The 23,181-nt window shown below is 37.7% G+C and overlaps 6 protein-coding genes across 6 annotated transcripts; 3 read left to right on the forward strand and 3 right to left on the reverse strand.

The window, feature by feature from the left end:
• The first annotated feature begins 1,392 nt into the window (after nt 1-1,392).
• LOC145238450 (Fanconi anemia group J protein homolog) lies at nt 1,393-4,861 on the forward strand. The gene has a single exon (XM_080101638.1). It carries the CDS (start codon nt 1,521-1,523, stop codon nt 4,683-4,685), a length of 3,165 nt encoding a protein of 1,054 aa, XP_079957764.1. The 5' UTR covers nt 1,393-1,520; the 3' UTR covers nt 4,686-4,861.
• Nucleotides 4,862-4,971: 110 nt separating this feature from the next.
• On the reverse strand, nt 4,972-7,084 carry LOC145238451 (peroxisomal carnitine O-octanoyltransferase-like). The gene has a single exon (XM_080101639.1). The coding sequence runs from the start codon at nt 7,032-7,034 to the stop codon at nt 5,166-5,168; it is 1,869 nt and encodes a 622-aa protein (XP_079957765.1). The 5' UTR covers nt 7,035-7,084; the 3' UTR covers nt 4,972-5,165.
• A 4,728-nt stretch (nt 7,085-11,812) lies between these two features.
• LOC145238657 (tRNA (adenine(58)-N(1))-methyltransferase non-catalytic subunit TRM6-like) lies at nt 11,813-13,316 on the forward strand. The gene has a single exon (XM_080101896.1). The coding sequence runs from the start codon at nt 11,829-11,831 to the stop codon at nt 13,194-13,196; it is 1,368 nt and encodes a 455-aa protein (XP_079958022.1). The 5' UTR covers nt 11,813-11,828; the 3' UTR covers nt 13,197-13,316.
• Nucleotides 13,317-13,352: 36 nt separating this feature from the next.
• LOC145238658 (UPF0561 protein C2orf68 homolog) lies at nt 13,353-15,654 on the forward strand. Its single transcript, XM_080101897.1, has 4 exons — nt 13,353-13,456; nt 13,694-13,775; nt 14,329-14,439; nt 14,504-15,654. The coding sequence occupies exons 1-4, from the start codon at nt 13,353-13,355 to the stop codon at nt 14,627-14,629; spliced, it is 423 nt and encodes a 140-aa protein (XP_079958023.1). The 3' UTR covers nt 14,630-15,654.
• On the reverse strand, nt 15,093-20,052 carry LOC145238656 (galactocerebrosidase-like). The gene is made up of 8 exons (XM_080101895.1): nt 19,433-20,052; nt 18,622-18,894; nt 18,040-18,345; nt 17,342-17,706; nt 16,806-17,065; nt 16,184-16,323; nt 15,817-15,964; nt 15,093-15,437 (listed from the first exon to the last, which is right to left on the reverse strand). Exons 1-8 carry the CDS (start codon nt 19,858-19,860, stop codon nt 15,246-15,248), a joined length of 2,112 nt encoding a protein of 703 aa, XP_079958021.1. The 5' UTR covers nt 19,861-20,052; the 3' UTR covers nt 15,093-15,245.
• A 1,202-nt stretch (nt 20,053-21,254) lies between these two features.
• LOC145238844 (uncharacterized) lies at nt 21,255-22,675 on the reverse strand. The gene is made up of 2 exons (XM_080102120.1): nt 22,135-22,675; nt 21,255-21,961 (listed from the first exon to the last, which is right to left on the reverse strand). Exons 1-2 carry the CDS (start codon nt 22,500-22,502, stop codon nt 21,736-21,738), a joined length of 594 nt encoding a protein of 197 aa, XP_079958246.1. The 5' UTR covers nt 22,503-22,675; the 3' UTR covers nt 21,255-21,735.
• Between the last annotated feature and the right edge of the window lie 506 nt (nt 22,676-23,181).

The raw sequence follows: 23,181 nt of genomic DNA on the forward strand, positions 1-23,181 counted from the left end.
GGCTAGGATGAGGGTTTGCAATAAAAACTAGAAGGGTGGTTTAGCACATTTTACCATTGCACATATTATTTTCTACACTTATTTTATATTGGCTACCATATTAGTGTTTTTTTAAGGTAGAAACTCATAGGTCCTCACACATGCAAAGTTGTAAATAATGCATTTTAAAAGATAACCTTAAGAAAGTTTGGTGTTGTTAGGTAAAACGAAGTGATCGGTATGTCAACTACAAACCATCTAAATATTTTGAAATCCATACATTGTTTGAAGTTTGTTTCATTTTAAAGAAAAGAAGGGGTAAATAGTGAGACTAAAGGGGAAAACACAACAATTAACACTTATATATAAATGGCAAATTCTACAAGATTTATTTGCAGACACAGCGCAGGCTGGAACACAAGCTTCCTGACTTTAAAACAAAGGGAAACTGTGACAGCTTAATCCCCAACCCACAAACACGACCAGTAAACAAATCTAAGACTCTCATTACAATAATAAATTATGGCTAATGCTTTCGCATATCAACCACTACACCTGTACTAGAAATAAATCTAAATACATTTTTTTGGAAAGCCTAAATTAAACTAGAACTACCAAAAACAATCAATAGTGAACTCAAACCTGAAGGCGTATGACAAGCCGCCCCATGTCCTATTTGCCAATTAATTACACAAAAAACATCTACGTCACAGAATATTAACACAAATAATACGCCACTAATACGTACTGTGGTCACTAAAAAGATAGTTTGCACTTTTCTTTTCAGCTTTGTAATGGCTTCAGTGCCATCTGTAACTTCTTGAAATCAACAGAATCAACACATGTAAAAACCAAATCAGGAAATCTCAGTCGCAGTCTCGCACACTAATGCTTTGGGTAGTTTCCCTTAATAAATCGTGTTGGTAAAATTTTGGACAAAAAAGTAACAAAATTTAATACTTTTCATCGTGTACTGTACATATGTTTCTATACAAAAAATACGTTATTTTTAACCCAAAATCAAAGTTTTAAAGTCATTTAATTGTAAACAAAATAAAAAACAACAACACCAAAACAAAAAATTTCCCGCGTAATCTGTTTTTGTTTTGTTTGTGAATGTGATGGCAACAAAATGTACAGATACAGAGGCATGCTTCTTTCTTAACTTCGCAAATTGTGCATGTACGCTTAAGTTACCTTGATACTTGTAGATTATTGTCAACTGTTTAATTAAGACAACCTGTGACCCTGCACTCGCTAATGTTTTTCCGACAGATCTGTTGTTTGTTTTTTTAACAAACGATGAAAATGGGGTAACAAACGAAAAAAATTCGATCTGCTTTGGTTTGCTAGTTAATGCTGTTCCAGAGGTGTTAAAAATATATATTGTAAAAAATTACCAGAAACTGTAGCATTTGGTTAACTATCAGTTTTTCTCATCTTAATCATAGGATTAATCACATGGTGGCTTGACCTTGACCTACAATAGCAAAAGCATGTTACTACGTCGGCTATAGTGAAGTCTACATTGTTTCATAAGCATGGCTGAAAATGTGCCGGATCAAACAAAGCTGATGATAAGTGGAGTACCAGTGAAATTTCCCTTTAAACCTTATCCGTCACAACTTTCACTTATGAATAGGATCATTAATGGTCTTCAAAACCGACAGCACTGTTTGCTGGAAAGCCCTACTGGCAGTGGTAAGAGTCTGGCCCTTCTTTGTTCTGCATTGGCATGGCAACAGGACATGCAAAACAAAATAGATGCAAGTTTCAATGCTGAGCATACTCACTATGATGACCAAAATCAATGTGAAGTGACATGCAATGGCTGTATTGACCAGGAGGAAATGAAAGAATCTCATAAGGAATCTGTTCCGAAAATCTGGTTTGGGACACGAACCCACAAGCAGATTGCACAAATTACACATGAACTGGCTCGCACTGCTTATAAGTCTGTAAACATGAGTATTCTATCAAGCAGAGAACACTCCTGCATTCACCCAGTTAACATGACTTCAAAGAACAAAAACGATGGCTGTCGAGATCTTCTTAAGGGTAGACATGAAGAACTTCCAGACACCCACTGTGTTTATTACCAAAACGTTCATCGCATGAAGACCCACGACCATTTGAGAAGTTGTGGTTTAACATCAGCCTGGGACCTTGAAGATCTAGTAAAGCTGGGAAACAGAATTAAAGCCTGTCCCTACTACAGCACAAGGGAACTGATAAGTATGGCATCAATCATATTTTGCCCATACAACTACCTGATAGATCCTTCCATACGCAGCCAAATGAGCATTAACCTGACAGATCAGATCGTGATACTGGATGAAGCACATAATGTTGAAGACAGTGCTCGAGAAGCTGCAAGTTTTACAGTCAATGAACCTGAACTTGTAAATACTTTAGCAGACCTTGATCACCTAATAGCAGACTGCATTAAAGTGGATGCACACAAAGGTCTGCATCTCTTATGCACCAAAGTAGGGGAATGGATGCAAAATCATCTGACGGATCTGTCTGAATCAGGTTTTGAAGTCTGGTCGCGAGTTTGGGTTGGATCTGAATTTTTGGAACACTTTGAAGAGTGGGGAATAACTGCAGACACCTTACCCATCCTTAGCAAAAGCTTTAATGATGCAATGGACACTAGTGAGAGTGAAGAAGAGAACCCACCACTTTTGCACACAGCAAGTCAGAGTCTACTTGGTGGATTATTTCAAGTTTTAGCAAACTTGTTCGTTTGTGGAAAAAAATTTGCGGCCGATTACCGAATCACCCTGATTAGAAGCAGTGAGTATGGGGTTCCTCCCCCAAGAAGGACAAGAGATGGCTGGGTTTCCATCAACAAACGGTCAACAAAACATTACAACATCAAGTTACATTTTTGGTGTCTTAACCCAGCTGTATCTTTTGGACATATGGAATGCACTAGGACAGTGGTATTAACTTCAGGCACACTGTCTCCAATGTCATCCTTTTCATCAGAGCTTGGGGTTGATTTTCCAATTCGTTTGGAGGCACCTCATGTTATCCCAGACTCACAAGTTTGGGTTGGTTCTGTTGGGTCGGGTCCTGGTGGCCACCAACTACAGGCAACTTACCAGAATACAAATAGTTATGAATTTCAAGATGAACTAGGCAAGCTAGTAGGCCATGTTTGCGAGATCATTCCAAATGGTGTTTTGTGCTTTTTTTCAAGTTACAAAATCCTTGAAAAACTGACAGAAAGGTGGAAGAACACTGGCATTTGGGGTGCTATCAGCAATAAAAAACACATACTTGCAGAGCCACATGGAAGAAACAAGCGTAATTTTGATGAGATTCTGGAAACTTTTTATGAATATGTTTCACCGGATTCTGACTCTGGAATGACTGGTGCTTTGCTGCTAGCAGTATGTAGAGGAAAAGTTAGCGAGGGCTTGGATTTCTCTGACAACAACGCCAGAGCTGTAATAACTGTTGGAATTCCGTTTCCCAACTTTAAAGATAAGCAAGTTGAATTGAAACGCAAATACAATGACATGAACAGCAAAACCAAAGGTCTACTTACTGGCAGTGATTGGTATGAAATTCAAGCATACCGGGCATTAAATCAAGCTCTTGGACGATGCATAAGGCACCGTAATGACTGGGGTGCCCTAATTATTGTGGACAATAGGTTTTGTTCCAACCCTAGAAAGTATTGTCAAGGTCTCTCTAAGTGGGTCCGTCAAAAAGTAAAAAAGTTTAGTGCTTTTTCTATGGTTACAGAGTCTTTAACAGCATTTTGCAAACTGCAACAAGATAGGGAAAATGGTAAATCTGGGGAAACTGATCTCAGCTACTCATCATTTTTTCAGTCAGTCAGCAACACATCAACACAAAGTGCCATTGAAAAGAAACAAGGTTGCAGTGAAGATTTTTTACCCACGATAGTTAAACGTCCTTCAACACAGAAAAAGGCGCAAGCCAATCTCTCAACTGTAGAGAACACTATGGACAATTATTTTGTTGAAAAACAAAACAAAACTGTTGTTCTGAATACCCCGGAGAAAACCAAGGATGTAATCATTATCCCGGAGTCACCGGAAATAATGGATGATATTGATGAGGATGATGACTTTAAATCTTGTTTTTCTGGTACTTCGGGCAAAAGAAAGAGTTTATCTTCAAAAATTTCCAACAAATCTAGTATTGCTGATCAACTGGCCAAAAAATGCAAGATGTCAATTGACTTTGATAAAGCTTCAGAGATTCAAAATGGTAAAAATCATGTTAAACAAGAGGCATCTGAAAATTGTGAAGAGGAAAATTCTTGTGAAATTGTCCAGAGGAAGACCAGACGCAAGCAGCATCCAAAAAAGGGTACAAAGAACAAAAAACTGGTAAAATGTGCTGTTTGCTGTGAAAAACTTGCTACTATTCGCACAGACTTAAAAAAGTTACCAAATGCAAGTAATTATATCCTGAACCAGTTTCCAAGATCAACGGAAGTCTTTTCTGCAGCTTTATCAAAAACGGAACTTTCTGGAGTCCAGACTGTTAATTTTACTTTGGACAGTATTGTGTTAAATAGTGTCTGGTCTGATGCAGACAAAAAAGCTTACATGTTTTTTCAGTGCATAGAATGTAATGTCATAGTAGGCTTTAAAGCGTTGCCTATGGAAGCTGAGACCAACCAAGTACTGTTTTTTTGCTCTGATATCTCAGTGACATGATTTGTAAGGTTTATATTTGCTTTGTTGCGGCTTGTGGCAACTTTCTTTTCATTGCCCTCCTTTTTACACGTTTGCATTTCATATTGTTCGTACAATTCAGCAATCGAAAACTTTCCTTTTCAATACTTTCTACTTCTAATTATTCCAATTACAGAAATTGCTAAGTTTCATGCTAATATGTTTTACTTTTGATTTTAAAAACTTTGTTATATCTGACTGTTTTCTACAACTATAGAAAAATCCATGATATCAGTATTTTCTTTCAAAATTGAGTTTATTGTGGTCACACACCTTTCAGAAAATCTTGCATTGTTGAAAAATATACAACTGTAAAAACTTGAAAGCTAAGCTGATGGTTCTACAATCTCATTGCACATCAATCGAGTATAATTAAAAATCTTGTAAAAATGAACTACTAGCAATCGGAACAAAGAAAATTAGCCACCAAAGCACACAAACAAAAACAGCACACCATATAAATTACATTTTAGACAATGAAGCAGAGTTAGCAATCAGTTGATACACAGCAACCAGATAATACTCAAGGTAATCACTCATTTTTGATGCACTTGTTTCCTTGCATGAGTTAAATGCAGAAATGGTGTATGTGATTTTGTCATTATTAATTCTGTAAAAGAACCCATAGCCATCCTCAATCATAGGTGCTACACCTCCTTGAGCATGGAAATAACCAACGCAACTGGTTGATAGAGCAAAATTGCCATTTCCTCCGGTCATTGTAAATGCCTTATCTGTGTAAATTTCTGGAATACTGTAGCCATTTTCAACACAGATTAGTAGCAATCCAAGCAAATGGCGATCACAGCCCTGATTTGACATGCAGTCTGCCATCAAAGGTATAAACTTGTCATGGGCAGCTCTAAACAAAACATGCAAATCTGCATATTCCTTCGACTGGGGTTCTGGGTTTTTAAGCATTGCCCTGCAAAACTTAACCACCTCTGGTGTACAGGTGCGACAGGTTTCTGTTCTGCCATGGTAGAATTGCCTGGTCATTGCGGTTTCATATGTTGGTCCTGGTTTTTCATGTATTGCCATATATGCAAGCTGCAATCCTAGCTGTACCATAAAATCTGGATGGATTTTGTATTTCTTCAGTGCAGATTTTCCAAACTTGTCAAAAACAAGCTGACGCATGTCAAGATTTGCTCGTATTGCATAGATTTCTTTTCTTGCTGTAGCAATTGACTGGTGCACTGATGCATCAAGGGTAAAAATAAGTTCTTCTGGCTTAAAGAAGTCTGCTTCAGGATCATGCACATGAAATTGGCCCTTGTATTGTTTGATAACAACTGTGATAAACTCAACCAGTGCCACCATGACCATTGCATCAAAAGGAGAATGATCACTGTTGGAGAGTGATGCCCCATTTTTGGTAGTTCCTTGGGTATAAGACTTGTCATACCAGAAGAGATTGGGATCACCTGCCATTGCCTCATAATTCAGCTCTGTGTAGTTTTGCGGGGAAATCTGATCAAGGGATGACAACAAGAGTGATGTTTCAATGTCATTCAGAATGTTCAAATTATTTTTATCCAGCTCAACAAGATGCTCACGCACTGCTGCCCATTGATCCCTTTCCAAAGCTGTGAGGGCTGGTACACCTGGACCTTCAGGCCTTTTGCTGCATTCTTTATCAATGTATTGATACATTTTCAAAAACTCGCCAGGAGTACACATTGCACCTGTTTTGGGATTGATTCCAGGGATTTTAAAAATGTAACCCTTGCACAGAATGATGATATGAGTAGGAGAATCTCCCTCTGCTTCAGTTTTAAAGCAGTGCACCAGCTTATCTTTTCCCTTGTAAGGAACCCTACAAGTGTTGAACAGGTACCTAAACTGATGCATGGTCAAAGGCTTGCCATCGGATGTTTTATGAGGGACCATCATTTCTTTTCTGACCATGTCCCACATTTGCATGAAAAGAAAACTACCAGCAGCAACCCTTTCCAATTGGGTACCATCTTTAAAAGGCCAATAATGTTCAACATATGTCCCGGGCCCGAAGAAATTTACCAAAGGAAGCGGTGTTCTTCCTTCCATGTACACTTTGTCTTGCCACCAATCTTCCAGCCAGTTGCGCCTGGATTTTGCACGCTCAAGCAGTTTCTCTTGCAACTTATGAGCTTCATTTTGCACAAAATTGTCACAAATTTTCTCTGTGTTTTTATAATCATCATCAGATAAAATTGCTCTACAAGAATCAAGGTACTTTTCCATTGTCTGGCGTACAGTGGGGACGGTCAAGGATGGCAACTTCTCATCATAATAAAATGTCCGGTTTTCAGGTTTGCTTGGGTCTTGTGCAAGATGAACAGACCCCATGTCTGACAGGCTTTTACCTTACCCTTTTCCTGTAAAAGAAATCACAAATTAACTTAAAGACGTAAAGCATCACATGCAATAAAAAGTAAATTAATTGTTTTTTGTGAAATACTCTGCAAAATAAGTAGCCCCTCTTTAGTAAGTTTGTTACTACGTGACCACACTTAATAAAACCAAATAAAGGTGACTGGTTTTGGTGGAGCATGACACTGCAGATGCAAAAAAGGGAATCAATGTTGGACTTTGCCCTCGCCCACAGGAAAATCTTGTTTACTTTTGTTTCCTTTTACTTACGTGAATGGTGAATGCACGGTTTACCTCAACAGTTACCCATTAACCAGTTTCGAAAACTGTGCTAACAATTATTGTCAACACGGACGAAATTCGTGAAGTCATAAATACCTGCACCACCACAGTCTTTACATAAATGAAAAGTATACAGTATGTGAAGACTATGGTGCCACTTAAAAATGTTAACATTTTAACGACATAAACGAAACGTAAGAAGCATTTGAGGAAAATGTAAACATGCACGTTTAGACGTACTAGTGCTTCCCTTTTTCAATGCAACCCAACGAATTTACCAACAGCAGCATAAAAGATACCTTACTCCAGGGCTGCCAATGAGAATTTCAACAAAACCCAAGACTCACAGCAAAATAACCAAAGAATTTAAATGAAAACCCAAGAATGCAAAATGTGGTTAGAAATGCAATTAGGAAATTTACTCGTTTCATTGACAAATATTTGACAATTTACAGTCCGGAAATGCAACTTTACAAACTTTTGGTAGAAAATGGTCAATGCAAGCAAAGGGAATATTATGTTCAATAAAATATGCAGCAATCGCCAGTTCACTCTTGGCTGTTTGATGATCATCATCGGTTTTCTTTTTCATAAAATTAGTAATGTCTACACAGTATATTTAAAAGCTTTAAAACTTCTTTGATGGTTCGCAGTTTTTATGTTTAACGAACATTGATCTATTTGCATTTTTAAGTGTAACCGATTGCTTTCACTTTATACTTATCTAGAAAGAATAAAGGTCTAGAATAGAGAGAAAATAAAAGAGATGATAAAATGGCCCAAACAGTGCAGCTACCCGAAAAACTTTTCTCGTTAAAATAGTTCTTACATATATCTATTTCATCAATAAGACTCAAAACCCAAGAATTGCTATAATTTTCAAAATAAAACCCAAGCTTTGGCAGCCCTGCCTTACTCCAGTAATATTAACCATTTTTGGACATGTCTAAAAGACGGGAATACGGGACGACGGAAATGGAGGTCTAAAAGACGGGAAAAGTGCCGAACTAAAAGACGGGAGAGGCGGGACTACGGAAAAGCATTTGTTAGACATGACTAAAAGACGGGACTGGGTGAAAGTTCACATATAGTTCTTATAGCGCCAGACGGGACTACGGAAAAGCATTTGTTAGACATGACTAAAAGACGGGACTGGGTGAAAGTTCAAAGGCGGTTGTTATGGCGCCAGGCGGGACTACGGAAAAGCGTTTGTTAGACATGACTAAAAGACGGGACTGGGTGAAAGTTCACACGCAGTTCTTATAGCGTTAGACGGGACTCCGGAAAAGCGTTTGTTGGACATGACTAAAAGACGGGTCTGGGTGAAAGTTCACACGCAGTTCTCATAGCGTTAGTCGGGACTACGGAAAAGCATTTGTTCGACATGACTAAAAGACGGGACTGGGTGAAAGTTCACACGCAGTTCTTATAGCGTTAGACGGGACTACGGAAAAGTGTTTGTTAGACATGACTTAAATACGGGACTGGGTAAATGTTCACAGACCGTGCCTGTAGCGCTAGACGGGACTACAGAAAAGCATTTGTTCGATATGACTAAAATACGGGACTGGGTGAAAGTTCACATATAGTTCCTATACCGTTAGACGGGACTACGGAAAAGCGTTTGTTAGACATAACTAAAAGACGGGACTGGATGTAAATTAACATATAGTTCTTCTAGCGTTAGTGCGCGAAAAGGGCACCACTGGTTTGACTTGATTGATCGACGTGTCCATATCAAACAATTTGTTGCTTCCTATATCAATGGGTGGCCTCAAATGTAGGAGTCCAATTTCTTGTCAAATAATGGCCGAGGAATGTGCTATTAACAAATTAGCCTACAGACTCTTATGCTTGCAATACGCGACCACTGTATTTGCGTTTGAACACCTGTTGAAAACGGTTGGTGTTTTTTGTAGTTTAGACTTATTACAGCATTTCAATGTCTTGCGCTGCACTCTGCTATTAATGCTGGTTGTATCTTCGAAGGTTGTAAATAGTGATGCACCGAAGTTTCGGTTGGCCGAAACAGTTCTGCCGCAAAAGGTTTCGGCCCGAACTTTTTTAGATGGGTTCGGTCCATCACTAGTTGTAAACAATGCAAAAGAGAAAGAAGCACGAAACAAAACCAAAAAGTATTCAATTTTTATTTCCGATGTGTAGGCCTACGCATGAAAAGTTAAGTACCAGAACACGTTTTTTTGGTCAGGTAAGCAGGTGTTGCAAAATATCTGTTTCTCTCGAGTTTTACCTTCTTGGCAATGCCCTTCCTCGTATTTGGCCCACAGGTTGGGTTGGTAGTTTGTTTCAAAAAGGCCCGAAAAGCATTCATTCGAGAGCGGAAATATTGGGCAATTACAACTTTTCCACATTTTCAGCTGGTCATAAACGTTAATCTTTAGACTTCTTATTATAACGTTTCTAACAGTCGCATCGCTGGCAATAAACCTAAGCCAGTTACGAGCTTTTATGTCACAGTTTTGGCGAGGGGAATGTTGTTTATTATGGAAAAACAGTTTAGGAAACCCTCTTAACATACAGTCGCGCTATTCCTGTTTGCGTAAGACGGCACTGCTCACGTTTTTAGGCTACACTAGCTCTGCAAACTTTAGTTAAAGTTTTGGATTCATTCATTAGTTGAACTTGATGTTTCGTCAGTCATATTTTTCAAGCGTATATATGGGAGGCAAATTTATTTTCTGACCTAAACTTTCGCTGGCATTTGTTGTCGCTGTCCGACCATCAATCTGCAGTTGTGTTTTTATCAAGTCTTCTTTCAGGGACCGGTCAAAGTAACCACGAAAAGATAAGGAACATGTGCTGCTAAGAATTTAAGAGCAATCCTCATAATCATCCAGTCCCGTCTAACGCTGTAGGAACTATATGTGAACTTTCACCCAGTCCCGTCGTTTAGTCATGTCTAACAAACGCTTTTCCGTAGTCCCATCTAACGCTATAAGAACTGCGTGTGAACTTTCACCCAGTCCCGTCTTTTAGTCATGTCCAACAAACGCTTTTCCGGAGTCCCGTCTAACGCTATAAGAACTGCGTGTGAACTTTCACCCAGTCCCGTATTTTAGTCATGTCCAACAAACGCTTTTCCGGAGTCCCGTCTAACGCTATAAGAACTGCGTGTGAACTTTCACCCAGTTCCGTCTTTTAGTCATATGTCTAACAAAAGCTTTTCCGTAGGCCCGTCTGGCGCTATAAGAACTATATGTGAACTTTCACCCAGTCCCGTATTTTAGTCATGTCGAACAATTGCTTTTCCGTAGTCCCGTCTGGCGCTGTAGGAACTATATGTGAACTTTCACCCAGTCCCGTATTTTAGTCATGTCGAACAATTGCTTTTCCGTAGTCCCGTCTGGCGCTATAAGAACTATATGTGAACTTTCACCGAGTCCCGTCTTTTAGTCATGTCGAACAAATGCTTTTCCGTAGTCCCGTCTAACGCTATAAGCACGGTCTGTGAACTTTCACCCAGTCCCGTCTTTCATTCTACTTGAATATGCGATTTTCCGTAGTCCCGCCTCTCCCGTCTTTTAGTTTGGCACTTTTCCCGTCTCTCCCGTAACCCCGTCTCTCCCGTCTTTTAGACCTCCATTTCCGTCGTCCCGTATTCCCGTATTTTAGACATGTCCACCATTTTTCACATTCAAGCACCTCTTGATTGAAATATTTCTTTCGCATTGCTTGTTATTGATTAATGTTTATGGACACAACGAGAAATCGGAACTTGACGTTCAAAATGTTGCCGACCTTTGTTGTAAACAACAGCTTTCGACTTTTCTGTTACGCATATATTGATGCTAAGATGAAAAAGGAGATCTAACAATCAGTTTAATTTACCGCATTTGCTCGCCAAGCTGCATAGGTTTCATGAGACATATGCAACAACCTAACAAAACCATAGTCAAACGGAAAGCCTACATTAATTTCAAACATATTTTTGTCGATGCTAAAAACAAAACGTTTTTTATTTGGTCAAGATTTTGCAAGAGTCCAGTATTTTGGGGGGTTTTCCCCACGTATCAAAAGCTATGTTTCTTATCTCGAGTCTCCTCGCCTGCACGTTGCAAACAAAAGTCTGTGTAAAATACGATTTAAGATCTGTATATTTTTATGAATGCAAATGTTCTAAAAGTCTTTTATAGGCTTTGATACGGACATGTGTATTTTGTACACTTTGGTTACAGTAATTCTTTTAAAATTAGTAATTTGAATAATAAAACAACTTTATTAGGTTTTAAGTTGAGAATTAAGGTAGATTCATGACGTGGTCAATCTGTATTTGTCTCTTGTATGTGTAGTATTTTTGTTTTTTTCGATTCGATTGATACTTAATAGTTGCTTTTTTTACAAACAATTGCAGTCTTATTGTCGGACTTTTTTTGAATGACCCTAAAGAAATATTTATGAACATATATATATATATATATGTTCTTTTGTTTACATCAATACTTTCTAGACAAAATAACGGCAACAAATATGAATGATTACATAACATTAGGTGAATCAGTCATCCTAAAGAAGGGTGATGTGCTGAAAGCTGTGAAGCTGTTGCCCAAAAAGTTGATTGTATTTGAAAGGATGCGCTTTGTGCCTGACAATGCAGAAGGTGCTTTGTTTGGCAGCACCTTCAAAATTGACAGAGGGGGTTTGGTTTTGGTCAATCAGGAAGAAGTAAATCAAGAAAAGAATGCTGTTACCCAAAGTGGACAAGACAACAGAGGAATAGTTGACACTCATGGTGATTCTCAAACTCTAAAACGGGAGTGTATTTTGCAAATGAAGGAGGAAGGACAAAGTGGCGAACAAATCATTGGAAACCTTGTGAACAACAGTTCAACATTTACTGGAAAAACTAAATTCTCTCAAACAAAGTATGTCAAAAAGAAGCAGAAAAAATACTCATCATACATTCAAATTCATAAACCCACTGCCAGACTGATTTGTAAACTGTACATTAATCGTGAACCTGCCAAAATTTTAAATATGAATTTGGACTCAATATCACAAATTGTTACGGCTACCAATATTCGACAAGGAAGCAAAGTTGTTGTTTTGGAAACATGTTCAGGGATGCTCTTGGCTTTAATTATGGAAAGACTTGGGCTGGAAGGCTGTGTTGTAAATCTTCATGTGGGTGAAACTCCATCTAATCTTTTTGCTTTATCGCATTTAAACTTGTCAGAAGACAAGTGGAAGCTCATCAACTCTTTCCCCCTTAGCCAACTGGGACCACTAATAGCCGGTCATCCATTACCAAGTGACCCATTGTTGAATGCTGAAGTTGAGGTTAAAGATCCAGAAATGATTTACTCTTTAACCCATGAGCAAGACGTTGTTGTTGTTGTTGAAGAAAAGGCCAACTTAATGAGTCAGGATGGAAATGATGAACCTGATAAAGATACTACAAGTTTTGTAAACGGCAAACGAAAACGCCATTATCTGACAGATTCAGAAAAACTGGCTGTCAAAATTGAGAGGCGCAAAAAGCGGCATGAGCAAAAGGAATTTGCATACAATTGTCTACAGAAGGGACAAATGGATGCAATAATCATGGCATGTCGATTTCACCCTACACCAATTTTTATGTCCCTGATGGGATCACTGGCTCCTTCAAAACCATTTGCTATTTACCATGAATATCAGGAACCATTAATGGAACTATTTGTTCAACTATCAGTCAGCAATTCAGCAATTAACCTTCAGCTTTGTGAAACCTTTATGCGCAACTACCAAGTATTGTCAGAAAGAACTCATCCACATGTGATGATGAGTACAGGACGTGGTTACCTTTTAACTGGTACAAAGGTCAATAAAGAACTGCCCAGCACAAATAAAAGTGACTAATATGCAGTCTTTAAATAAGTTCATGTGTGTACTAGAAATATGGTGTGTGTTGTATGACTATTTCAAACTTCTGTTACATGCAAAATGCATACAACTCTAATGATTGTATTGCCTCAAAAGGTTCATATTAAATAGTGGTGGACTGTCTTGAGCACCATGGAGTATAATTCTGATGAGTATGATGAAGCAGAAACATCAAAACCACGATTAAATATGAGTCATGGCTTTATCCATCATATTCGCAGAAACCAAGTAGACAGGTTAGTGTGTATATATTTCATGTTTTTCTTCCTTTTGCCACATGAACAAACAACTAAAATTTTGCTGTGAAACACAGTGGGTGGGCAAATCTTGGTGGTGAATTTATATTGTTATGCGTTTCCTAAGAAGTGCATCAAAAAAGTAATTTAATGTACTAGCATGTATATATATATATTTGTTGCAGTGTGTATATTTCCTCTTGCACACTAACTTATGAATTTCTTTCTTATTTTTAGAGACAATTATGATAAAAAACTAAAATCAACCAAAGGGAAAACGAAGACTAGTGGACAGTCATCAAAGAGCCCACAGCACAAGGTTTGAAATACTTCATAAGGCCTCAATGAAAGTCAAGTCGAAGTTATTGCGGCAAGACAAATTGCAATGCAACTCAAGAATACAAACCAGGGGTTAGGGCTTTTGAGCCGTTTGATGGCTGAGTTTGGCTCTAGAACAAATTTGTATTTCGTAATGCAATAAGGAATATGTGATTCTACTAATACTAGGAAAAAGTGTTGAAATAATCTTCCTGTGCTTTTTCGAAATAATCTTCCTATCTTTTTGTAAATGTTTCCCGCGCTTTACTGCCTTTGTGTTTACATTTTTACTGGAAAGTGTTCTATTGGAGCCAATCACACCGGTCTTTGGGTGTAAGGTGGGGTCCCACTGTTTCATGTACTAAATTACATGAAAGGCACACAATATGCTGCTCACAGAAATATGTCCTAAAATAGAAGAGTTTATTGGCTCTCTTAGCTAAATGATAAAAGATAAATAATTAATGAGCTTTAAATCAAATATTTTAAATTTACATGTAAACCTTTTACTCAGTGAAATTACTTTTTACGAAAGACTTAATTACTTGCTTTAGTTGTATGTTCCACCTAACCACCGAAAATCAACTGATGAAGAACCTACATTAGGAAAACCGTTGTTTAAGCTGGAATACACAGATCGGCAAGGGCAAGTTCATCCAGTGGTAGTAAGTTTTGTTAATTGAAATAAACCTCTGTTTCTTTCAAATATATATTACTGAATTCACCCAGGTTCGAAGCACTGACAATGCAAGAGTGATCGCTGAAAGACTTCAGCGCAACGCAAGAATACCTCCAAAGTTTTTGGACACACTAGAATGGAAAATTGAGCAGGAACAAATGAAACATGGAGACTGACTAGCTTATATAGTTGGGTAGCTTGTTCTACACCTTGATGGAACTGTTGGCTGCCATGTTGGATGTTGAGGATAGGCTACATGTGTGGGCCTGTAGCTATGGCAAGGATATGATGCTATCTCTGGAATAGATGATTAATTTGGGTATTTGTCTGAGGCAGAGATAGGAATTTAAAACAGCTTCTGGGCACTTATCTAACCTGACTTTATTTAGCGTGATCAATGGAGTTTGGGATATATCTAAGTACAACCAACCAAGTTTCTGTAAGCAATGGCAATGTGTTTGTTTACCTCTGATTTCAGTCATTTTACTGAAATCAAAATTTGACACAATGTCCTGTCTCTCCAGTCTACAAAAATGCTATGGCCTGTGGTGTGCGGATTGCTTAGGAAATGCCTTTTCAGTAACATCAGCGTGGTTTAAGCCAAAAAAGTGGCCTATGCTTTACTTGCAAGAGAGAAGCTTCACGTGAAACAAATTGTATTGCATATAGAGTGTAGCACTAAATCTTCACAGTCAAGTGAAAAACATACAGCTATTAGCTCACATGAAAAATCATTGACTACAAGTAACATTTGAAGAACAAGTGCATTTAATTGTGTAAAAAGTAATAAAATTAGGCTTCTTTTACACTAAAAGAATCAAACTGGCTCTTGGCAAAGTTTGCAGTTCCAAGGGCAACAAAGCCATTCTCTGGTACATAGTCTTCCTTTGCTATGGTGTATTCCAATATTTCGACGCCATTAAGAAGTGCCTTAACGTTTGTGTCTTTGGATATTGAAAGTGTTACACCGTTCCATTCTTGAAGCTAAAAATAACATAAAAATTTATAATTTTTCATATTTTTTGCTTACTAATAATATCAGGTATCGGAATGCGAATAAACTTCTGCCAAGTAAGGGTAAACAAACAGCTAGTATTATTGTTTTAATTATGCTCGAAATAATGGGACCCAAAAGTTTCTTTCAATTTGGCCAAAACAGTTTGCATTAAAGCTCTGAAGTTAATAGAAATCCGACAATTTGTACATGTTTTCTATGCCGACAGTATTGTTTTGGACACAAATTAACATTCATAAGGCTCTATTGCATAACAATCGGTTGGACTGCTTGTGTTTTAGACAGACTTTGGTTACGACAAACAACTTAAATGAATAGGTTTGCGGTGGTGTTGAATAGTTGTCTTACCTCACTCTTCCAACAGGGAGAGCCTGCTGAGCAAGAAATCAGCGTAGTGTCTTGAGCTAAGTCCGCAGTAAGCATCCATGATCTGTCACTCATTATCCACAAAAACACCCCTCTTGCCACCCGGGCGTCACATCCCCCTTTGTCGACTCTACAATATATACATTGAGATACTGATTAATAAAGCACATACTTGTTAAACTCCAGAATAGACGATCATGTTTTTGGCCTTTTTTTAAGTGTGAACATAACTGGCAGGAATACATTAGCAACCAGAGTTCAAAATAGGCAAGTTTATTACGCAAAACATGTATTCGTTGTGGACGCGAGCTTTCATGCATTTGTGTTCAAAAAGTCATTTACAACTTACCGCAAGGCAACAAAAGCACCTTTAGCATCCTGCAACTTAATCTGAACAGACACTGCTACATTGGACCATTTGTAATCGCCAATCATCGTAATTCCAAGATTGGGGTCATCACATAACGTTACAGGTCGTATGGTCACAACCTGCATATATGAAAGATATTTGAGCTCAGCAAACACTGGATGTTTGGAATTTGAGGGTTTTGATATTGGGTCACACAGAAACCGACCAATATGTAGGCTGCACATATGGAATGCATGGCTGGTATCAATAGGGTCCTTCGAGCACCTAATGCTTGTCTTTTATTGCAGGTATGTTTGCCAAATAGCATATGGCTAAAACCAGTCCGAAGTGATAAATAAGTTTGTAAACCCTTGTCTACATTAATCAGGACCAATTGGCAGCATGAAAGTTGACTGCAGGCAACTAAACTTATGTTCTGGGTGTGAGTAAACAATTTATACATTTATTTTGTTTTTTCCAACGCTATTTGCATCCGGAGACATTATTATCAAACAACCAAATATTATGTGAGTTAACATTTAAAAGCATTTGATCATGAGCAAAAAAGAAACTGGTATTTAAATCTGGATTAGCATAGCAATAGCAAATTGACATACATTACCTGTTGTAAAGTCCATTGATGTTCATCAGTTGCTGATGCATTGTGGTAAATCTCAAATTTTCCACTTTGATCAGCAAAGTTAAAGGCTTCAGTAAATCCATTGGCTTTAAAGTTGTCAGTGTATGGGAGTGGAAATGGATGGGATGGTGGAGGGGTTGGATAGGTTCCCTTCTGTGCAGTTTTAATTGTTGACAAAGTTATCAATACATCAACAGGAAGAAACACTGTGATTTCTCCATTTGGATTAACTGGTATTATGCCTAAAAACAATAATGCTGTCAAATGTTGCATTTTTCTCTTACAGTTTTGGTGAATGCACAGATACTGGTTAACCATAAGTTCCCTTCAGTTCTAGCACATGCTTTTCAAACCTCATTATGTCAATGTTTAAGTCAATGCTCTTGGTAAAAGGCAAATCTACCTTGATTTTGGCACATTTTGTGGGTAATTCAATGATTTAGGAAAAGTGATTGGTTTATTTTAAAACCTTTGATTTACGCTAGATATTGCTCTACAAACTTTACAACAACGCTTACCTTTGTAAACAAATAGCTGATCATCTGTTGAATCTGCTCCAAGTTGACTTTGCCACATGTGGAGTTCCTTGATATCAAACCACCCGCGAATGGCAAATGTAGCATTTTGTTCCTTCACTACATAACTTGGTAAGAAAGGACGGATACACACTGACTGGTCATGTGAAAGTGTTTCTATGACTATTGTCACGTTATTATGGCCATCAGTAAGAGAAACATAGCTTCCACCACCATTTAAGTGTCCAACAGTCTTGAGATAATGCCAGCCAGGCTTAGTGAACTGAGTTGTGTGAGCAGTCACCCAAATTGGCCCAACAGGCTCATAGTGGCCGCTCCATGGCTCATTTGCTGTCATTAAACTACATCTGAAAACATAATTGGAATTATTTGTATTGCATTTTATACTCAGGCTTTAATGACAAGAGTTATTACGGAGAATTGTTACATAAATCCCCAGGGTAGATTGTACTATATGTATTGCATTTTCCATTTTGTACGAAGCATTTGATGACAACAGTTATACAGAAGAATTGATGTCTTTTTCCCCGGGGTAGATTGCAATCATATGTATTACGTTGGCTGCTAAGCATTTAATGACAATAGATATACACGGATAAATGCTGTATAATTCCCCAGTTGAAACATTATAAATGATGGATACCAAGTACCTGCTTAGGTACTGCCTTAATGCTACTTACCGTTTGTAAGGCAACTTATCATAGTAACTTGCAACCAGATTCCATGCAATGGTTGCAGTTATGTTGCCATTGACATAATTCTGGTTCAAAATTCTTCCCCAACATCCAGCACCAACAATGTCATTGTAAGTGCTATAATCTTCGCTTGACCATAATACTTTGTTGGTTTTTGGTGCAAGATCGCCAGAAACAGTTCCAGGGTAGTGAGCACCAATAATAGACACTGCATCTGCAAGATCCTTGTCATGAAGTATAGATTTGGAAATCGCATTGAACTTGTTGTCAGCGGCTATAATTTCAACATTTCTGTTGACAAGATAACAAAACTTTGGATTTGTTAATGCAATCATATTTTTATTATTGCAGACACTTGGTGGTAGCAGAGAAATAACTATTGGGTTTGGTGTGGGGAAATACTGATTTTAAAAATAAACTTTTTTTAATTGCATATATTTCTTTGTGATAATTTAAACCAGTAGGGAAGATCTTTATTACAAAATAGATTTAGTCAATGCATGTAAATAATAATAAAAAACTTATTGTATTAATTTAACACCATAAATAATTTTTTTAACTACTTACTGAAAACCAAAGCTGTTTAAAACACTTCTCAGTGTTTTAATGTATTTGACATCATATTGTCGTTCATTCCATATTCCAACATAATCGATCTGCAAGTCATGATAATCCTTTGCACCCTTTACCCACTTAGCAATGTACAAGGCAGTGAGAGTCCTATTTTTATAAGGTAACACAGTTCCTTGCCCAATCCAACCAGGCCAACACCATGGCAAACCCACAAGTTTAATATCAGGGTTCCTCATTTTTGCCTGCTTCATAATCCACCATTCATATCTATGGTAAAAAAGGAGTTTGATAGGTTTAACATGGTTTACTGCATTAAACTTTGGTCATTTTTTGTTTTTTTATAGGATTGCTTGGATTACTAAAATATGCAATATATATGACACCTGTAGCTGCACTGTTTCTTTGATGCATTTTATGCTTGTAGTGTCATTACACCAAATAGGGGTTGTGGTCAGATTTGATGTTACAAACAATGAAATCTGGTTATTGCCTGACCAATTTGCCACAAAAAAAATTATGCACAGAAATTACATGATTACAGACCTAAATTTCTCAACAAATGGTGGAAATTCACATCCCCTACACAATTTAATGTATTAAGACCAGTAAGCGATTAACTGGATTAATCTGTACTTTTTTGGTTGTTTTGGCAACATTAACAAACCATTTATAGTGATCTTAGGGCTTAATAGTATTTTTAGATGTACCAACTTGGATTGTTTTTAAACACGAGAAAAAAGGGCTTTCATCGAAAAAGATAATCTAAAAACATTTTTAATAAACATATGTCATATTGTAACACTACCCTCGGGTGTAATTTTCTTCATTTGGACTCCTCATGTGCGTTGCCTCTGTTCCTTCAGTGCTTTGTCCATCTCCACCTATCTCAACTTTAAGGATTTGCAGTGATGCACCAAAGTTTGGTTTAAACAAATGGTCGAGAATTTGTGAGCGATATGGTTCAGCATAGTTAACAAGCAGTCTGCTAGTTGCTCCACCACCTGATAGACCACCAATGCCATCAAATCGGTGACCCAAACCATTGTCACTGATTAGGTACATATTTGACTGAGAACTGCTTTTTGGGCCATAATGATTGACAGAAACTTTTTCAAAAACTTTAATGCTTTGTTCGTTCAGGTCGGTTTCCTTTGTCCAAAGTGATGCACATGTACCAACTATAATCGTTAACAAAAGCCATTGCAAAACGAAAGAAGTTTGTTGAAACAACATTGTTTAAAAAATGCCAGAAATGTGGCCTGAAAATTATAACAAAGTGTTAGTGTTTTAGGAGCAATGCCCCGAAACATAATATTTTTGGATCGTGCAAAGCAGTCAAGCACAGTGCATGAGTGGCTGAGTGCAGTAGTGCTTAATTCAAGTTTAAGCAATCTAACACTATGTACACATCATAGTGCATTGCAACCAAGCCATAACATTCAGCATGACAAGTGTGACTACATCACATCTTATTGCAACTCAAAAACAACTACACATCATCTTTTGCAAATCATTTTGTAAACAATCATTTGGAAAAAAACTGGTCACGTGCTAATACATTGTCCAATGAAATCGCTTTTTTCACCGAAGGGTATTTCCCTGTGGTATCGAATGTCTGTGTTTTCTGTGACTGAGATTTTCTTTTGCATTACGAAGTTTGCAATTGATCTGTCTTAAATCTGAGTCATAAAATACTCATCCATTCCCGCCCGTATATAGTTTTGTCAATCACTCAGGTGTTTGTAGACAAGTAATTTCACACATGAGTGAGTTCTGGTTGTATATGGTTGGCGTAAATAATGCTACAGGCAAAGAGAAAAATTCCGTTGTTTCTTGTATTTCTTGCGTTCTTAAAAGCTTGTTGCAACTATCATTGCAATCAGTTCCTGATTTGAAGAACGGTGATGTCGTTGAATCGTTTCTGTTACCTAAAATGTTTTTCAAACCAATCTGTCCAACCGAAGCAAATTACCTGGTTTTGGAAGATCGTGTTTTTACTGTTTCTACCTGCTTATAGCTTGTAAGCGTGCTTTTGCATCAAACTATACGGTTTCTGTCATATTTAAACTTCACAGCGAAAAAAATATATAACCACTTTAGTTTGTGTATTTAGTACGCTAATTCTGTACTTTTAGATAGGGAATTCTGCAATTTAATTTGTCTTCGTTAATTGTTCAGTTAAACCTTTAATCCTACCTAAGCATTTTCTAAAATGTTTTAGACATCAGCTGTGCGCTGTGTGAAGCTAATAACCAGATCGCAAAAAATGACTGCTATCTAATCTAGGGTCTTTATTAAAGGCGTGTGTATAGTGTGTTACTTAACACTCACTTTAATCAACACGGGTAATATTCTATCAAGCAGCGTCGTGGTTTTTATTTAAACACCAAATATACTGCTCAATTGAACTCAAATTGAACATTGTCTCTCATATATATACCGTGTTACACCTTGGTCAACAGAAATGTTACGTGGGCGTAAACAAAGTGACCATACGGCCATGGGCGCCGGTACAGGGGGCAAGAGGGGGGGGGGGCACTTGCCCCCTCTTGGAATTTCAAAGTACGGCAAACTTACAAAACTGCATATATTTTATGCCATGTGTAAATAATTACTTCATTACTTGACATAGTAATCTATCCCTGCAAGTGTGTATTTGTCAAAATTTGACCCCCCCTGGAAAAATTTCTGCCGGCGCCCATGCATACGGCGCAAATTCTGATTATGTGTATGTATTTTCACTGTCTTATTGGTTAACTATTAACATTTATAGTTACAAAATTTTGGCAAACAGATTATTGCAAAACTATTTGCTTGGTGATTGTTCAGTGCAATTGTGTCGCTTTGTGTTCATTCACCAAGCGTATAATAAACTCAATTCAACTTACAACAAAATACAAATTAAATACATTCGGTATCCAATATATGCAACATTAAAGTCGTGCTGTAAATATAGCAGCAAAGTGGAAATGAATGTCTTTGAAGACAAAAATATTAAGGCAAAGTTACTGCATTCCCTAACCGTAATAGGACTTCTAGAATTGTAAATTATTCATGACACACACCAAGCATTAAACGAGAAAAGGCAGTTATATGATTGTTGGTGCCTTATTTTTTGAACAGAAATGCTGCGACAAACATGCAAATACCAACAAATATAAAAATCAGCTTATCACAAACACTCTTCGAATCATCTGGCGTTCGTGCAGGTGCAGGTTGGCGGTTTGTGGGGTAATTTAAATTGTCATCACTTTCGTCGGAACTCTCACTAGATACATTACTTGCATTCTCCCTGTAGACGTAGGGATTGTGCCGAATTGTTTCCAGTCTTGATCTGTAATCATTTTTTTTTTCTTTTTTTAAGAATACTTTAGTTACAAAAAAATTTTAAATCTTGTGTGTAAGTTCTCTTTAACAAACGTTAAATTAATTCCGCCAAAATTTCATTTCTACGTTTATACCTACGTGCTGGTAAGGTTATGTAGTGTAAACAAAGTTACGATATACCTGTAATGGGTGCTTTCGAAGGTGTGCGGCAAAGTCTTGTCGTATCTTACTCTAATCTCCCGTCCATCGTTGTTGGTTGTCATTCGATCGTCCCATATACCATCAACATAACGAACAAGAATTGTCTTTATTTTGCCTCTTTTCTGTAATACTTTGAACACGTACAGACGACGGTTGTCCGAGCTATAATACTTGTTGTCTTTTTTCGTGACATGTATCGGCGGAATTTTGGAAACTGAGAAGATTCCGCAGTCGATGTCTTCTATCAAGTCGTTAACCAAGCCGCCATCTTTAAAATACTTCCCGATTGAATCCTGGCTAAATCGTATCGCGGAAGGCGCAAGTTCCAAGAAACAAGGTTGCGGCATAATAAAGTTAGGTTTAGCTGCGTAGCCTAGTATCTACACCTGATGTGCCTTTTAGGTCAGCCAGGTATCATGTTTCTGCTCACACTTGAGGCAGACAAACATACATTACTGATTGTTGATTGACCCAGCGCTTTAGACGCAAAACCTGAACTCTCACCTAGGGAATTTACCAAATTTGTCACGCACCACTAGTTTAGCATGTGACTTCCTTCATATTAAGTGATTCCTAACCGTTGTACGAAAAAAAAATTAAAATTTAATGTATTCAATGCACTTTTTGCACTTGTAGTACACCTCAGTTCCTGGAAGCTAGTGTAATTCTGAGTGCATAAGGTTTTGACGAAACAATTTAAGAAAAAACATTTTGATTCCAAAAAGTTACTAGCGTCTTGATTTTGCAACAGCATAGCAGGCGATATGCAACCCGCTGTTTTTAAATAACTAACGTTTTTGCCAGATAAGCGATTGGTTTGCAAAAAAAAACGGAATAAAAAAATACCGGAAGGTGTTCACGTACCGCCAGGAATGCCTGTCGCGTACCACCGGGTTGGAACCACTGCTTTATATCTTATTTTTTTCTGATAGACCCGAGCCAAGATGCCACATGTTCCACTCTAAACCTGAATTACAGGTGGTACCAGAACGCCTGCTCGGTACTTTTCGTTTCGCGGCATGTAGT

This window comes from Phallusia mammillata, chromosome 7 (genome assembly GCF_965637545.1).
Source record: "Phallusia mammillata chromosome 7, kaPhaMamm4.hap1.1, whole genome shotgun sequence".
Classification (NCBI taxonomy): domain Eukaryota; kingdom Metazoa; phylum Chordata; class Ascidiacea; order Phlebobranchia; family Ascidiidae; genus Phallusia; species Phallusia mammillata.

What these genes read in the sequence shown, in the direction of transcription:
- LOC145238450 (XM_080101638.1), top strand. Translation starts at nt 1,521, where the DNA reads ATGGCTGAAAATGTGCCGGATCAAACAAAGCTGATGATAAGTGGAGTA.
- LOC145238451 (XM_080101639.1), bottom strand. Translation starts at nt 7,034, where the DNA reads ATGGGGTCTGTTCATCTTGCACAAGACCCAAGCAAACCTGAAAACCGG.
- LOC145238657 (XM_080101896.1), top strand. Translation starts at nt 11,829, where the DNA reads ATGAATGATTACATAACATTAGGTGAATCAGTCATCCTAAAGAAGGGT.
- LOC145238658 (XM_080101897.1), top strand. Translation starts at nt 13,353, where the DNA reads ATGGAGTATAATTCTGATGAGTATGATGAAGCAGAAACATCAAAACCA. An exon ending in CAAAGAGCCCACAGCACAAG is followed by an intron (nt 13,776 to 14,328) that starts GTTTGAAATACT and finishes TACTTGCTTTAG; the next exon opens with TTGTATGTTCCACCTAACCA. An exon ending in GGCAAGTTCATCCAGTGGTA is followed by an intron (nt 14,440 to 14,503) that starts GTAAGTTTTGTT and finishes GAATTCACCCAG; the next exon opens with GTTCGAAGCACTGACAATGC.
- LOC145238656 (XM_080101895.1), bottom strand. Translation starts at nt 19,860, where the DNA reads ATGTTGTTTCAACAAACTTCTTTCGTTTTGCAATGGCTTTTGTTAACG. An exon ending in GAAGAAAATTACACCCGAGG is followed by an intron (nt 18,895 to 19,432) that starts GTAGTGTTACAA and finishes TTTTTACCATAG; the next exon opens with ATATGAATGGTGGATTATGA. An exon ending in GATAAGTTGCCTTACAAACG is followed by an intron (nt 17,707 to 18,039) that starts GTAAGTAGCATT and finishes TTATGTTTTCAG; the next exon opens with ATGTAGTTTAATGACAGCAA.
- LOC145238844 (XM_080102120.1), bottom strand. Translation starts at nt 22,502, where the DNA reads ATGCCGCAACCTTGTTTCTTGGAACTTGCGCCTTCCGCGATACGATTT. An exon ending in TTCGAAAGCACCCATTACAG is followed by an intron (nt 21,962 to 22,134) that starts GTATATCGTAAC and finishes AAATGATTACAG; the next exon opens with ATCAAGACTGGAAACAATTC.